The 14,844-nt window shown below is 36.4% G+C and overlaps 1 protein-coding gene and 1 long non-coding RNA gene across 6 annotated transcripts in view; both read right to left on the reverse strand.

The window, feature by feature from the left end:
• The window catches only part of LOC6583703 (neurobeachin), a 185,485-nt gene extending 176,682 nt beyond the window's left edge, over positions 1-8,803 (reverse strand). For all 5 annotated transcript variants that reach the window (XM_044006946.1, XM_044006944.1, XM_044006943.1 and 2 more), the window contains exon 1: positions 8,195-8,803. In XM_044006946.1, the coding sequence (XP_043862881.1) occupies positions 8,195-8,353 (159 nt within the window). In that variant the 5' untranslated portion in view covers positions 8,354-8,803. The remainder of the gene's footprint in view (positions 1-8,194) is intronic.
• A 147-nt stretch (positions 8,804-8,950) lies between these two features.
• Positions 8,951-12,994, reverse strand: LOC122756716. Its single transcript, XR_006356549.1, has 2 exons — positions 12,887-12,994; positions 8,951-8,981 (listed from the first exon to the last, which is right to left on the reverse strand). It is a non-coding gene; the product is annotated as an uncharacterized LOC122756716 (long non-coding RNA).
• Between the last annotated feature and the right edge of the window lie 1,850 nt (positions 12,995-14,844).

Below are 14,844 nucleotides of genomic sequence, written 5' to 3' on the forward strand. Positions count from 1 at the left end.
GAAGACGAGGCAGAAGAAGAAGAAGCAGAAGCAGAAGCAGTAGAAGAAGAAGCAGTAGAAGCCGCAACAGCAGCAACACACGCATGTTTCTGTTTGGCTTTGGCATTAATGTCATTTTGTTGTTGTTGTTGTTGTTGTTGCCCTTTTATATTTTTTGGCATAATTTGTGTGTGTTTTTTGTTTGATTTCGTTTCGCAATTTTTTTTTTTGCGCGATATTTTCGCAGCGCTTTAGCTGGCTGCAGTTGTTCTCTTTGTTGTTGTTGTTGTTGTTGTTGCTGTTTTTCATTCCTCTTTTTGTTTTGTTATTCTTTAGCATTTCACTTTTTACGAGCCTAAAAAACTTCCCTTTGCTCGCTCACTCCCACTCCAACTCCCACTCGCCGTCTCTCTCACCCTCTCCCTCTGCCTCTCTCACTCTTTCTCCCTCTCTGTCTGTTGGCGTGAGTTTTTTCACTCATGACTTTGGCATTTGGTTGCTTTGTGACCAAATTTCCTTTCCCCCTCACTCCGTTCACTCTAGCTATTTCCCTCCCTCTATCTATATCTCTCCCTCTCTCTCGCTCGCCCTCTCAGGATGCCAACAATAAGGCACATTTTTATTATTTCCTTGGGGCACTCGAACAGCTGACTGGCAACGGCAGCGGCAACGATGCCAGCGTCGCGGTCGACGTCGACGTCGCCGTCAGCTTTGTTGCGGACGTTGCGTGGCAAAGCACGTTAATTAAATTAAGTAAAATTAGCTAAATATGTTTGCATTTCTCTTGCTCTCTCTCTCTCTCTCTCTGTCTATCGCCCTCTCCCTTCCCCCCCCTCTCTCTCTCTCTCACTCTTTTTCAGTCCACTTCAAAGCAGCGCTGAGGGTAGCAAATTTAACTAAATAAGCGTTAATAGGCCTATGTGGGTCGCTTCTCAAATCTTGGCCAGTAATTGGCTTAGCTCTGGGCAACACTTAGATACCCTGTACATTGCTGCCGCTCGCACTAATCCAGCCAATTCAAGTCAAGTGCCCCAGACATGCTGATAAGTATACTATAAATAAATGGGGGCAAATATTAATAACAATAACAAATAATTCTTTGCTAAAGAAAGTGCGATGCATATGATACCCTGTACTAAATTTGTGACTTTGATTAGCAAATAATTCAGATAGAGCAATGCTAATATTGTATGCTATAAAACTTTGGCACTTATAGACATTATAAATTTATAAATGCCTGACTCACAGATACCCTAGGTTTCTATCGTTTGGCACTTCTCGTGCTTAGTACTCGAAATCTGTGTGCTCTTCAGTACTCAGTTCCTGCTTATGTTTACACTCTTTGAAAACTCAACTCAATGTCTGACTTACGGATACCCTAGCTTTTACTTGCTTAGAGTTTTTGCTTGTTTGATGAATTGATTTGGTATTCGTTCCGCCGTACTTAGTTCTTATTTATGTTTACGCTTCTCTCTCTCTACCCTCCCCCACTCTCTCTCCTACCTCTCTCTCTCTCTCTGTCACTCACTCTATCTGTCTGTCTGGCTGCCTTCCTGATTTTCCATTTTCTTGCTGTTCTCTTAATGCAAATTGATTCCTTTCTCCAGGCCCTTTCTCCAGCTCCTCCGTTGCTGTTGATTGATTCATAGACGCGCCCTTCCCACTCTTCCAGCAGCCCTTCTCTCTCTCTCTCTCTCTCTCTCTCTCTCTCTCTCTCTCTCTCGCTCAGTCCCCCTCTCTCCCTTCCACTCTGACTCTCTCCCTCGCTCATTCTCTCGCTTAATCGGTCATTGGGTCTTGTTATACAGCTCAATTATGGTCATTTGCCATGTGGCACATGGTTTGTTTTGCTTTGGATGGGGGAGTGGGGGGGTGGGGGAGGGGATGGTGTAATGCTGGGAGTGCCCGTCCACCGTTAACCGTCGGCTGGCTAACCCCTAGCAGGTCTCCAACTCCCGTTACTTTAGCCACTTACAAAGCGGAAAGCCCTGTCACGTGCTCAGGACCAAAGCCTTTAATCGATTTGCCTTTCGTCTTTCGTCGTTAGCTAAAAATTGTTGCCTACTAAAAATAAACGCTTAATGCAAATCAACAACAACAACAACGACAATAACGACAACAAGCACAACAACATCCGCAAACAACAACAATGGAAATTTTGAAAAGCAATTGCAAAATGAAGTCAACAAAAAGGCGTCCAAAAATTTTCAATTTGTTTGCCTATGCAATGGATTCGGCTGCGTCTCTCCCCCTCTCCTCCTCCTCTCCCTCTCCCTCTCCCTCTACCTCTCCCTCTCCCTCTCCCTCTCCCTCTCCCTCTCCCTCTCCCTCTTCCTCTTCCTCTCTCTTTCTGGCTATCGCTTGTTGTTTGCTTTTGCTATTACACACACAAGCAAATAAACACACACACACACATATATATATAGATGCCTATCTATGTGTATATCCATATTATTTTAATGACTGCATTTAGAATTTTTATGCATCCTTTTAGGCAAAATGCGAGCGAATTTCGATATCCATTGAGTCAATGTTGACGCTCGCCCCAGCAATTTTATTCATATCTACTGTATTTCAATTTTTGATTACTTTTTTCGAAAATTTTCAAGCATCATACAGATAAAAATCAAAGCAGAGACATTCCCTTAGCCGTATTTGGATAGCTAAGTAAATCAATATATTTTTTAACAAATTCATTTTCATTTATTGTGAGGGGAGATCAAGTATAGGTACTACAATTACTGCTATAATACTACTAATACTATATACTATATAATATAAACATTCCCTATACGTATCTCTAGTCAAGTCTATACATGCTGAAGCGTCAAAGCTGGAAGCTCTAGCTATATCACTTGATAGGATATATTTTTTATATTTTTCCATATATATATATATGAAGTCCTATATATTTATTATATTTTCATCTATATATATTTTGTATTATATATTTAATTACTTTTTATATATAGTCGTACATATTTAATTTTTTTTTACATATATAATCCTAGTGACATCCACAAATGTCCAAAAAATATTGGGTAGTCTAAAAAGTTTTTTCGTATTTTGCCAATAGATGTCGTTGGCGTCGTATATCTCCAGTGCTACCAATCACATTGTGTACACATTGTGGTGTTCGATTGGTAGCACTTTAAGCTTCGATTGCCAAAAAAAAAAAATGTAATTCAAAGAATTTGAAAAAAGTTACAGCTGTTCAAAAATGAGTGAAAATAAAGAAGAAATTCGCTATATTTTGAAATTTTTGTATAAAAAAGGGAAGAATGCCACGCAAGCCACTAATGAAATTTGTGATGTTTACGGTGACGATGCTCTATCAGTTCGTGTAGCACAACAATGGTTCGCACGCTTCCGTTCAGGAAATTTCGATGTGAAAGATGCACCTCGCTCTGGTCGACCAATCTTTGAAAAAGTCGATGAAATTATGGAAAGGATTGACCAAGACCGTCACATAAGCAGCCATGACATCGCAAATGAACTAAACATTCATCATCAAACGGTTCTGAACCATTTAGAAAAGGCTGGCTACAAAAAAAAGCTCGATGTATGGATACCACATGAATTGTCTGTGAAAAATTTATTGGACAGAATTAACATTTGCGATTCTTTGCTGAAACGAAATGAAATCGAACCATTTCTGAAGAGAATGGTAACAGGAGACGAAAAATGGATCAAATACGACAATAATGTGCGAAAAAGATCATGGTGCAAGAGTGGTGAAGCTCAACAAATGGTCGCAAAGCCAGGATTGACGGCTCGAAAGGTAATGCTGTGTGTTTGGTGGGATTGGAAAGGAATAATCCACTATGAGCTGCTTCAGCCTGGTCAAACGATTGATTCGACACTTTACTGTGGACAACTGATGAGATTGAAGCAAGCAATCGAAAAAAAACGGCCAGAACTGATCAACAGAAAGGGCATCGTATTCCATCAGGACAACGCCAGACCACACACATCTTTGATGACCCGGCAAACACTGAGAGAGCTTGGCTGGGAAGTTTTAATGCATCCACCATATAGCCCTGACCTTGCACCTTCGGACTACCATTTATTTCGGTCAATGCAGAACTCCCTTAACGGAGTAAAGTTGGCTTCAAGAGAAGCCTGTGAAAATCACTTGAAGCAGTTTTTCAAAGAGAAACCACGAAAGTTTTACACGAATGGAATTATGTCTCTAGTGGAAAAATGGCAAAAGGTGGTCGACCAAAATGGTGCATATTTGATTTAATAAAGTTTATTATAAATATTTAAAAATATGATTTGAAGTTTCATTACAAATACGAAAAGACTTTTTAGACTACCCAATATAATGCTTAATCGCACTATAATATGTGCATATATATTTTTTCTATAAAGGACAATTTGGATAATTATTGTCAAAATCTGTATATTTCTGGTATAAGTATCATTGAAATCTATTTGTTTTCTTGACGGACTTAAATGAAAGCTAGACAGTTCGAATAGATATCGAGAGACTACGCTTGCCTTATATAATCGATAAGGTTTACAAATCGATTAAAATCGATAATACCACTTTTACTACTTAAACATATCCAATATATAGATATCGAGATACTAAGCTTGCCTTATATAATCGATAAGGTTTACAAATCGATTGCAATCGATAACACAACTTTTGCTACTTAAACATATCCAAGAATTATACTTCATATCAAAATTATCCATAAATAATTTCCTATATTGTTATAGAGTATCTCTTAGTCCCGCGCACCCGAGAAATACCACTTTCACTTGTTTCTCTTTTTTTTTTTTTTTTTTTGCCACAACATGTGCACGATAATGGAACATGACCAACATTTTATTATTATCGTTCAAATAACAGTAATGAAGCTAGCTGCGAAAGCAACAACACAAGTGCCCAATCACATCTATCATAAAAGCTATTGATTATATTACTCACTATCAGAGTCCATCCATTAGAAGGAGTGATAAACCGAAACTAACTAAGGCGACAGCAACTAATAACCCACATTCACTTATTTGCCTATAGATAGCACTAAACAACTTGTTGTGCACTTGTCTTTGAGCGTGTCTTAGTCTGGCTCAGAAAACAGATGTTCTATATGAACTCAGCTTGCTGCGAAGCGATGCTCATGAAATTTGCTGCAGCTGCTACCTATGGCAGCTACAATGAAATACATATATGAAAACTAGTTAAATCGCTTGGATAGATCTGAGCGAAAATGGAAAATATGTAGGATAATGAAAATGAAAATCTATGCAATATTTCTTATATGTACATATTCATATGTGCTATTTAATAAAAATATATATTTATACATGTATGCACAGTAAATTCGATTTGTATATAATTTCAGCAATATTTCATATAAAACATGTTAGCCGGCTTTGCGCGTCTTAGACCGAGCCACGTAGCTCAAGCAATTGCTGTTCATTTGGCTTAAGATATACTTAGCTGTCATTTTAACTTTTTGACACATTTTCAATGGGCGTGGGTGTGGGTGGGTGTGGGTGCATGTGTGTGTGTCTATATGCATGATATATATATATATATATATATTTTTTTTTTTCTTTTTTTTTTGGTTCTTTAACGGCATTTGAACACGTCAGCGCTTTTCTGGCTGTATGGGTAACGCTTATCAGATTGCCAGGCCTTATAATCGTATAAAATATAATATATATATATATAAATATATATTTATATATATACATACGTATACGTTATCTAGCAAGCATATATCTAGCTCTTTCTCACACTCTCGCTCTCTCCCTCCCTCTCTCACCCTCTCACCCTCTCTCTCTCCTCTCTCTCTCTCACTCTCTCTCTCTCTCTCTCCTTCTCTCTCTCTCCCTCTCTCTTGGTGTCTGTCTAACTTGAGTTATCTTTTAGCTGTTGCCAGTTGCTTATCTTATCAATAAATAGCGACTACGACGACGCCAAAGAACTTCAATTCAATTTCTTTTCAATTTCTTGCACACACACATACACACACACACACACACACATACATACCCACACCTGTCAGACGTCAGTCAAGTAACTTTTTTTCCTACTTTCCTTTGGCCGTGCTCTCGTTGAAAATCTCGACAGAATCTCGTAATGATGAGCGACGGTGTCGTGTTTTCATTAAGGCACCAACACACTCACCCACACGCACACACACACACACACAGACACACCTATACCACACCTATACAGCCACAAAAAAAAAAAAGATGTAAATTTGAAAATCTTCTCTAATAATAATAATAATGTCGTGTAATAATACAATATGTATGCAGGCATATTGTCTTCTAAGGGTAGAAGCTGCTGGCCTTTGATCTAATCGCTGGCACAGCAACGTTGCACACACACACACACACACACACACACATTAATAATACACTAATACACCAATACACCCACACACTCGCATATATACAGACATTTTGCACACAGGTAAGCAATGGTTTCTTTACCTTTGGCTCTAGTCAGCCTCCTTGGCAAACATGAAGATGTTTCGCTCTGCGGCTTTCACAAAATGTTAATTTTGTGCTAATGAAAGCGGCGTCTATTTGCCAGCTCTTGCGTGTGTGTGTGTGGGTGTGGGTGCTGGTGTGTGTGTGTGTGTGCAGCATTTAGACGCCATTTTGTCAGGCTGTCTAATGAAATTGCGCTGTCTTGTGCTAAAGATTTTTGGCTGCACAGATTTGCGCAAGGCAACGGAACCAAAAAAAAAAACAAAAAAAAAACATTCAAAATCATATGAGTGAACTCTAATAGGGTATGCTCGACTAGCAGATGACCTATAAGCTGTGGAGCAGTTACATAAATTCGCTTTATCGGATCGTATCAATCATATAGGGCATCCACTCGTAAATTTACATAGACTTTGACTTGAAATACCAAACGATACTTATCGATAATATATACGCCCAATCGAGTAGTATATTTAATTCACATCTTTAATGAATTCAAATAATTCATTAAGCAACAATCAAGAGAATTACATTTTATCTCGATATCTACTGGAAGCTATAAAGGAAATTAGTCATATTAATTGGAATCGATATTAATTGGTATTATATAAAAAGAATTTTATTTATGTCAAGCTCCTGTCTTAAAAAATCTAAAAGCTAAGCAAAGAAGAGAATGAAATTTTAATTCTTATTGTGCGCCAATCTTTAAAATACATTCGATATTAATCGATAAATTATAGAAATTTCATACATATCAATATCATATAATCAATTATTTTTTAGTAAAATTTCAAAGCTAAGCAATTATCATATATATATTATTAGCTCATCCCAGTTGATCAGACATATCTCCAAAGCCTGATTGTCGAATCAATATTTATCGATAAATCATAGGAATTTCTATTATACCTATATTCTGAGGTAACTCTTGAAATCGTTTGCCAAATTGATCAAGGAAAAGATACACCCTCTAATAACTCTCTCTACCATTTACAGGGTATGACAAACAGTTTTTGTTTCAAACTAGCAATTTGGCTCTGCCCCATGTGGCGCCATCTATGGGCCAGGTACAGTACGGGCCCCAAAGTTCTGGCAAGTGTCAAATAACAATTAACCGAATGGGCGCATCTAGAATGGATTCAGCCCGATGCAGCCAAATGCGAAAATCTTTAGCAAAAATTTTAATTAACTCAAAGTGTAAATATTTATTTTTCAGCTTTCATTTCCCAAAATGGTTGTTTACAAATGTTGTGGAAAATGTGAAAATTTCGAGAAAATTTCACATTCTTTTGTTGTAGACCTTTACTCGAATGGGAAATTTTATCGATTCCAAGATAGTGTTAACTGTTATTTCGATTCGATTTTTTCATTCAGTTCTATCAAAGTTCGCCTCAAGTATACAAAAATGGAATCAGCAGTTATCGATAACAGTTAGCTAGATTCACTTTTTTACAATAAGTTCTATTGTAGTACGCCTTAAGTATACGAAATGGAATCGGAAGCTATCGATAACAGTTAAACTGTCTAACTATGCTAGTTGGAAAAAATTGATTATCGATACCTTCTTGTTTATAATAGCTATCGCTAATCGATATTTCGATATTTCGAATGCCGAGAATATCTATATAGAATTACATCTATTTTTATGAACATGCTATTTGCATATCGATAGCAATAACTAATTTTTATCGATATACAATATTTTATCGACCCGTCGTATTTTATCATATTCATAGTTAAGCTGAGCTGTACTTACCAAATGTAAAACAGTGTTGACCACCTCCCGATTGGTCACCTGGCCCACCTCGATGAGGCCGATGAGGACGGCAAATTTCAGATTATCGGCGGTTGTCATTCTGACGATTTCGTCGGGCCGCTTAATGTCGCTGAACGGCGGACGCATGATGTCCGCCATTTTGTAACGAGTCGATTATTGATTTGTTGATGCAAATTGTTGTTATCGATATCGATTGATTATCGTTTCAGTTGTTCGATAGACACATACAAAAGTGTGGCATTAATTAGTTGTCGTTGTTATTGTTGTTGTTGTTGTTGTTGTATTTGGTTACAATCATTCAGATTGAGAGATATATATATATTATGTATATATAGAACCATATGTGTGTAGATTGGATGGATGGAATTCACAGGGGATAGCTATGGACGCACGCACACACACACACACACATAGAGACACGAATGCACACACCGACACATACATATACATATGTGTGCGTGGATATATCTATATAGATAAGGGAATGCTGCGGATGCTCTTTATCTATAGCGCAAAAGAAAACAAACAACAACGATTTTATCGGGAATGAAACAAAATAAAAAATTAGCTTGATATATTTTTTTATATTTAGCTGGATTTTGTTGAATTTTATTATTTATTTTTAGATTTTGCACATTTGTTGTTGTTGTTGTTGTTGTTGTTTTGGCAGCCGTTGTTGGCGCTCATATTGAGTCGCTTTCGGTTGTTACATTTATTTTTTTTTTTTTTTTATTAATTTTTATGTATTATTATATTTAATTGCACACTTTTGTATTTTTTTTTTTTTTTTTGTGGATTTTTGGATGTTGTTGTTGGTTGACATTCAGAAAAGAGGAAGAGAAAAAGAAGAAATGAATGCAAAAATTAATAAAATTTATTTATGTATTTAAATATTAAAGTTGTGTAATATTCGTGTAGGTGGAAGCTTTTAGGCAACATTGAATTTAAAAAAATATTGGAGAAAATGCTGGATTTTTGGGATTTACAATGGACAAGCATAAGACATATATGCATCAATATATGATTACAAAAACAGAAACCAAAAATATACAAATATATAATATAAAAAAATATATAAATAAAAAAATATATAATAAAAAAAATAATAATAATAATAAATATATGCATAAAATTAAATAAAAAATAAATGGTGAAAATAATATTTTTATCTCTATGTCTGCCTATCCCTCTATTTCTCTGTCTCTAACTATCCCTTTAACTCTCCATCTCTCTATATCCCTCTATCTATCTACATATCTATCTTTCTCTCTATCTCTCAATCAATGTCTGTGTCTCAATCTCTCAGTGTCTCAATCTCTCTATTTCTCTATTTCTATCTCTATTTATACATAGATTATATATGAATGTATCTTATATTAAATGCTTCAATGATTTCTTTTAATTTCCAACTTGAAAGTTTTTCGTTTCTCTTCCTACAAACTTACGGAAATTGAGTAAAACAAACAGCAATTTCTTATCAAGAACTTTTATTTTCAATTGTCAGATACATAGTATTTCTTTTCTTCTACCCATCTCGTTACCAAACTGATTTTACTTTCTCTTATTCTCTTTCTCTCTCTCTCTCTCTTTCTCTCTATCTCTTTTTTATGGTCGCGTCTTTATTTTTATTTTTTTTTATTTTTTTTTGTTTTTTGCCTTGTGCTTTGATGCCTGATTTCGTAATATCTTAAGGGTTTTGACTCATGCACTCGGCATACAAAGAAGAAGAAGAAGGGGAAGAGCAAGAGGAAGAGGAAGCAGTAGCAGTAGCAGAATATCAAAACAATTCGTCACGCATCAGCAATAAAAGTTGCATAGAGCTAGCGACATACATATGTACATGTACATATACACATACATATATGCACATGTATGTATGTATATAGATAGTTGACTTTTATTTTATATAGAAATCAAATGAAATTTCGAGTCTACTGTTTTCTATATCGTAAAAACTCTTCTTATCAGAGATGTTTCCATTTTCCATTTTAAAGCAGAGTTAAAATTGTTTCTCCCATATCTTTATCATCAGACTTCTATTTCACAGTCTTATTGGTCTTATTGGAAAAATGCATCAAAGTTCGTCTACTGCTTATGTTTACACTCTTTTTCCTAAAACTCTTCTCTCTCTCTCTCTCTCTCTTTCCCTCATTTTGCTAATGCACCGGTAAACAATGAAATCTTCTATCTAAAAGAGTTTCCCGACTTCATCTGGAGAGATATTATTTTACTAAGCAATTAGCACATTGAAGTAACTCTTTGAAGGAAGTAACAAAGAAAAACAACTCATTTCATTTATTTAAGGGCAAAAAAAAAACACTGTAAAGCAGTTCACTTTAACGACATTTTACTGTACTTCATCTGCAAACAAGCCATCGCAATGCCCCCACTAAAGATATTTCTTAGAATATATCAATAGGGGCCCTATTTGAAATTAATCTGAAGCAAATAAATGCCATCAAAAAAATATTTAAGCAAAAAAAGAAACAACAAAAAAAGAAAGAGAAAAGAAGTGAAAATAAAAAATAAAAAAAAAACGGCGTGGCATATTTTGCGGTAGTTTGATTGGTAACAACGCAGGCATCGGCGTCGGCTTCGGTGTCGGCGTCGGCGTCGGCGTCGATGACGTTGATGTTGACGTTGACGGGTCGTACGACAGTAGCGCTATCAAACGTAATTAACGCAGCACGCTACGTAAATGAAGTGCGCTTACGCTAACGCGACACGTAAGCGGCCGGTTTTGGTTACCACTTCTTAGCAATGTTGTCGTGCACGCGAAGAGGGGGTGGGCGGGCCAAAACGCAAAACTAAACGAAACGAGCAAGAGAATGGACAACCCATACAGGTCGTGACGAGAGAGGAGGAGAGAGGAAAAGAGCGAGCGAGCAATGCGAAGTCGTAGCATCACAGCAATTCAGGTGATGCATGCCCAATTGGAGCATGCAAGTTGCCAATTGGCAATTGGCAATTGGCAATTCTCAAATGCATTGCACAACAATGCAAATGTATTTGTTTAGAGATCACGCTCTATGAAAATATATACATATGTAATATATAAAAATAATGAGCAAAAGAAAGGGGAAAAACAACCGCTATCATAATGTTATCTAAGCGTTTATCTCAACATGGCCAGCCGGGCCAAAAGCAAATTTGATAAATAAACGAGTGTTATCTCTATGTTCGAATTGGACTGCAAATTGTTTAGCTATACCAATTAGAGCCTATGCATTAACGTAACAATTTTTTATGGTAATGTTGTTGTTGTGCATACATACATATATGTATGTGTGTATATTCATATATTAATTGATATATGTATGTATGTATGTATGTTGGTTCTTGTTGTTGGTTATTCTTCTTGGCCCAACAACTTTGCCATTGGGTTTGCACTTTACGCGCTCTCTCTCTCTGGTTCTGGCTCTTGCTCTCATTCTCGCTCTCTTTGATACGACTCTCTTGCTCTCTGACTCTCTGTTGCTGTTATTGTTGTTGCTGCTGTCTGCTGTTATACACGTTGTTGTTGTTTTTGGTGGTGGCTAAAAGCGGCGCTTGTTCCTTTTCGTTCTGTTTCGGTGGTTGCTTCGCTCGCGCTTTTCGAATAACAAACTCAAAAAAAAAAAAAAAAAAACAAACAAATATACAAAAAAATGTGGTTTTGGCTAAATTGCGCAAGCCAAACGACAGCAACAAATTGCTCAAATTCAAATACAAGTTATTTACACTATGGCCTAACATAACCTCCAACGACGAATTGTTAATTGCACACACATGCACACACACATACACAAGGTGCTAATGTTTTTTCCTTTGTTTTCCTTTGCATTACGAGTCTCGCTCTCGCTCTTTCGGTCGCGCTCCAGGCTCTTCCACAATTCACCTTGGTCGCCTTACAACACGCACACACACACATACACACAGGCAAACACACACACATACACACACCTTCCTCGCACCCTCTCCCGCTAGTGTTCACACTATGACAAAGTGGAAAAATCAATGAATGTCAGCCGTAACAGAACGCAAGAGAGCGGGCACGTGAGAGTAAAGTGCATGCAAAGACAAAGAGAGCGCGCGCGCGCGTCCTGCTTCCTCTCGCACTCCAATGCCCCGCGCTGCCTAGCAGCTTTCTCGGTCCCACACGAACCTGAACACACGTCGTCAGTTTGTTAACTTATTCTTATTAGGCTGCTGGCAGCTACCACGTTCTACCATACACACGCACACGTGCATACTTTACGCTCACACAAGGCACGGAAACACACATACACACGGACACTATACTCTCATACTCTCTCGATGCCGCTCTCTGACTGTTTCTCTGTGGATGTCAACGTCAGCGTTGCGGCTTTTCTGCTTCTTGCTACGTTTCGCTTTTTTTGTCGTATTATTTTGCACCGCTTTGTTATATTTTTCATTCTTATAAGCGCACCAACACCGACACAAATGCTAATTGGCATTGCCCAAACTACACAAAATTCTTAATTGGAGTGTCAAATGCACCAAATGCCAATTCACCGCGTAAAGCAAACAAAAACAAACCACGAAGCAAAAAAACAAAAAACTGAGATGACAAGAGAAGAGAAATTAACGGCAAACCATAACAAGAACGAGCATGTTCAATGTTTTACAACAAAATGCCGACAAAAAAAAAAAAAAAACAATTATATTTACGTTGTTTTGGTGTCAGCCGCATGGGCTGCCCTTTGTTGTTGGTGGTGTTGTAATAGTAGTTGTCGTATTTTATTATCTTTTGTAATTTTCTATAAATATTACCGCACACTTTACACAAAACATATACAATATTAATAATTTATTTTTTTTATTAATTTTTGTATCATTATAATATTTAATTTTTATTTAATTTTTTTATAGTTGTTACGATTGTTGTTTCGCACACGTACACACAGAAAAAAAAATCGCAAAAAAATTATTATTATGATGCATAAATAAATCAACGTTCACGTAACAACAAAAACACAACCATCTTCGTTTACGTCTTGCTGCCTACTGACGTTAACTCTTACGCCGTCAAACTAGCAATGAGAACGCATGGACAACAAACCCAATCAGAATGCTTGTTTATCGGCCATGTTCTCGTTTACGGCAACGCACAGTGGTGTGCATTGCTTACAATGCTCGCCGCTAGTTAACTGTTGGTAATTGCTTTGCATTAACAAGTGTTTTGGCTAAGTATTCAAAATGCAATAATAATTTAAGTAATTGACTGCGTTTTTGCCGTTTATCAACTGAACAAACTGTAATTTAGTTAAGCTAAGGACACTAGCGAAAGGCGGAACATCCTGCATTACAGCTGTTAGAGGATAATAACATCTGTTCGCCTTAAAACACACTGTTACTGTTAACTTAACAGTCAGGCACTCAGCGGAGAGCCAGGCTCAGCGGCACGCTCTCTATAATTGATGGTGAGAGTCCTTTCGAAAGTGCTGCCTATTTTTGGCGCTCGTATAACACTTTTTGAATGCACTCATTTTGACAAGATGTATTCATTTGAAGACACATAGAATCTATAACCAGAAATCGTACGTTCATTTAAAATGAAGTTTGCATATCATTTGTGTTGGCATATATTATTTTGGTTTTAAAAAACAATATTTTTTTAAAAGATTTTCTTCTTTAAATGCCTTTGCCACCTCACGCGCATTTCTTATTTGAATTGCTGTTTATTGAGCACAAGAAAGAAGTTACGCTCTTTTGCAGCCCTAGACAATAATTGCTCCAATTAGAGTATTTAGAGAGTATTTAAATACTTAGCCATATGTTTTTCTTTTATCAAATCAGCTGCTTTGAAATTTTGACTAATAACTCTTTATAGTCAAATGATATTTAGAATTTATTTAAAAATTTCGTCAAATACATAAATATAACTGTTTATATGTAGATATGTGATAGTGGGAGTTAAATGCTCCTTTCTGCGCAAAAGCGCAGTAAGAGCAGCGCATTCTTGAGATTCTCAGCGATAACAATCGCATTGAGACTAAACAACATTTATTTAGCTGCTCTATTTGCCTCATGTTTTTCGTTCATACGATTGAAGTACATTACAATATAAATGTAGCTCAATTCAAACTATTATTTAAATTATTATATATGATGGTTTTCAAAATATACGTTTTTATCGATAATAATTAATGTAAAATAATTTACATAAAATTAAAATGTTTTCTTACGATTTCCTTGCATTTAACAGCTAAGACTAAAATTAAAAAAAAAAAAAAAATAGAAAAATAAAAAAAAATTATATTGTAAGCATTATTTTAGCAACGAATATTTGCTCGAAGCAAACTAGACAAAGTAAAAATAACAATTAAATTCAAATTGCGTGATAAGTTCCAAGGAAATATCGATAGTAAGCAGCCATCAGCGAATATCGCTGCAATCGATTGTATCGGCCAAAGGCTTACAGCTCTATTCACTGCGAACGCGTTTCGAGCAATAGCAACAGCAACGACGACAGCGCCACAACAACACAACACAAATCAATTTTGTGTACAAGTGTGCAAAAATATTATAAAATAACTAATACGAAAACAAGAAATAAGCCTTGGCTTAAAGCAACAGCCAAAATTTATAAAAGAAAAAGCAAATATTTTTTGTTATTGTTCGAGCTC

The sequence above is a fragment of the Drosophila mojavensis genome, unplaced genomic scaffold (genome assembly GCF_018153725.1).
Source record: "Drosophila mojavensis isolate 15081-1352.22 unplaced genomic scaffold, ASM1815372v1 contig_136, whole genome shotgun sequence".
Classification (NCBI taxonomy): Eukaryota; Metazoa; Arthropoda; class Insecta; order Diptera; family Drosophilidae; genus Drosophila; species Drosophila mojavensis.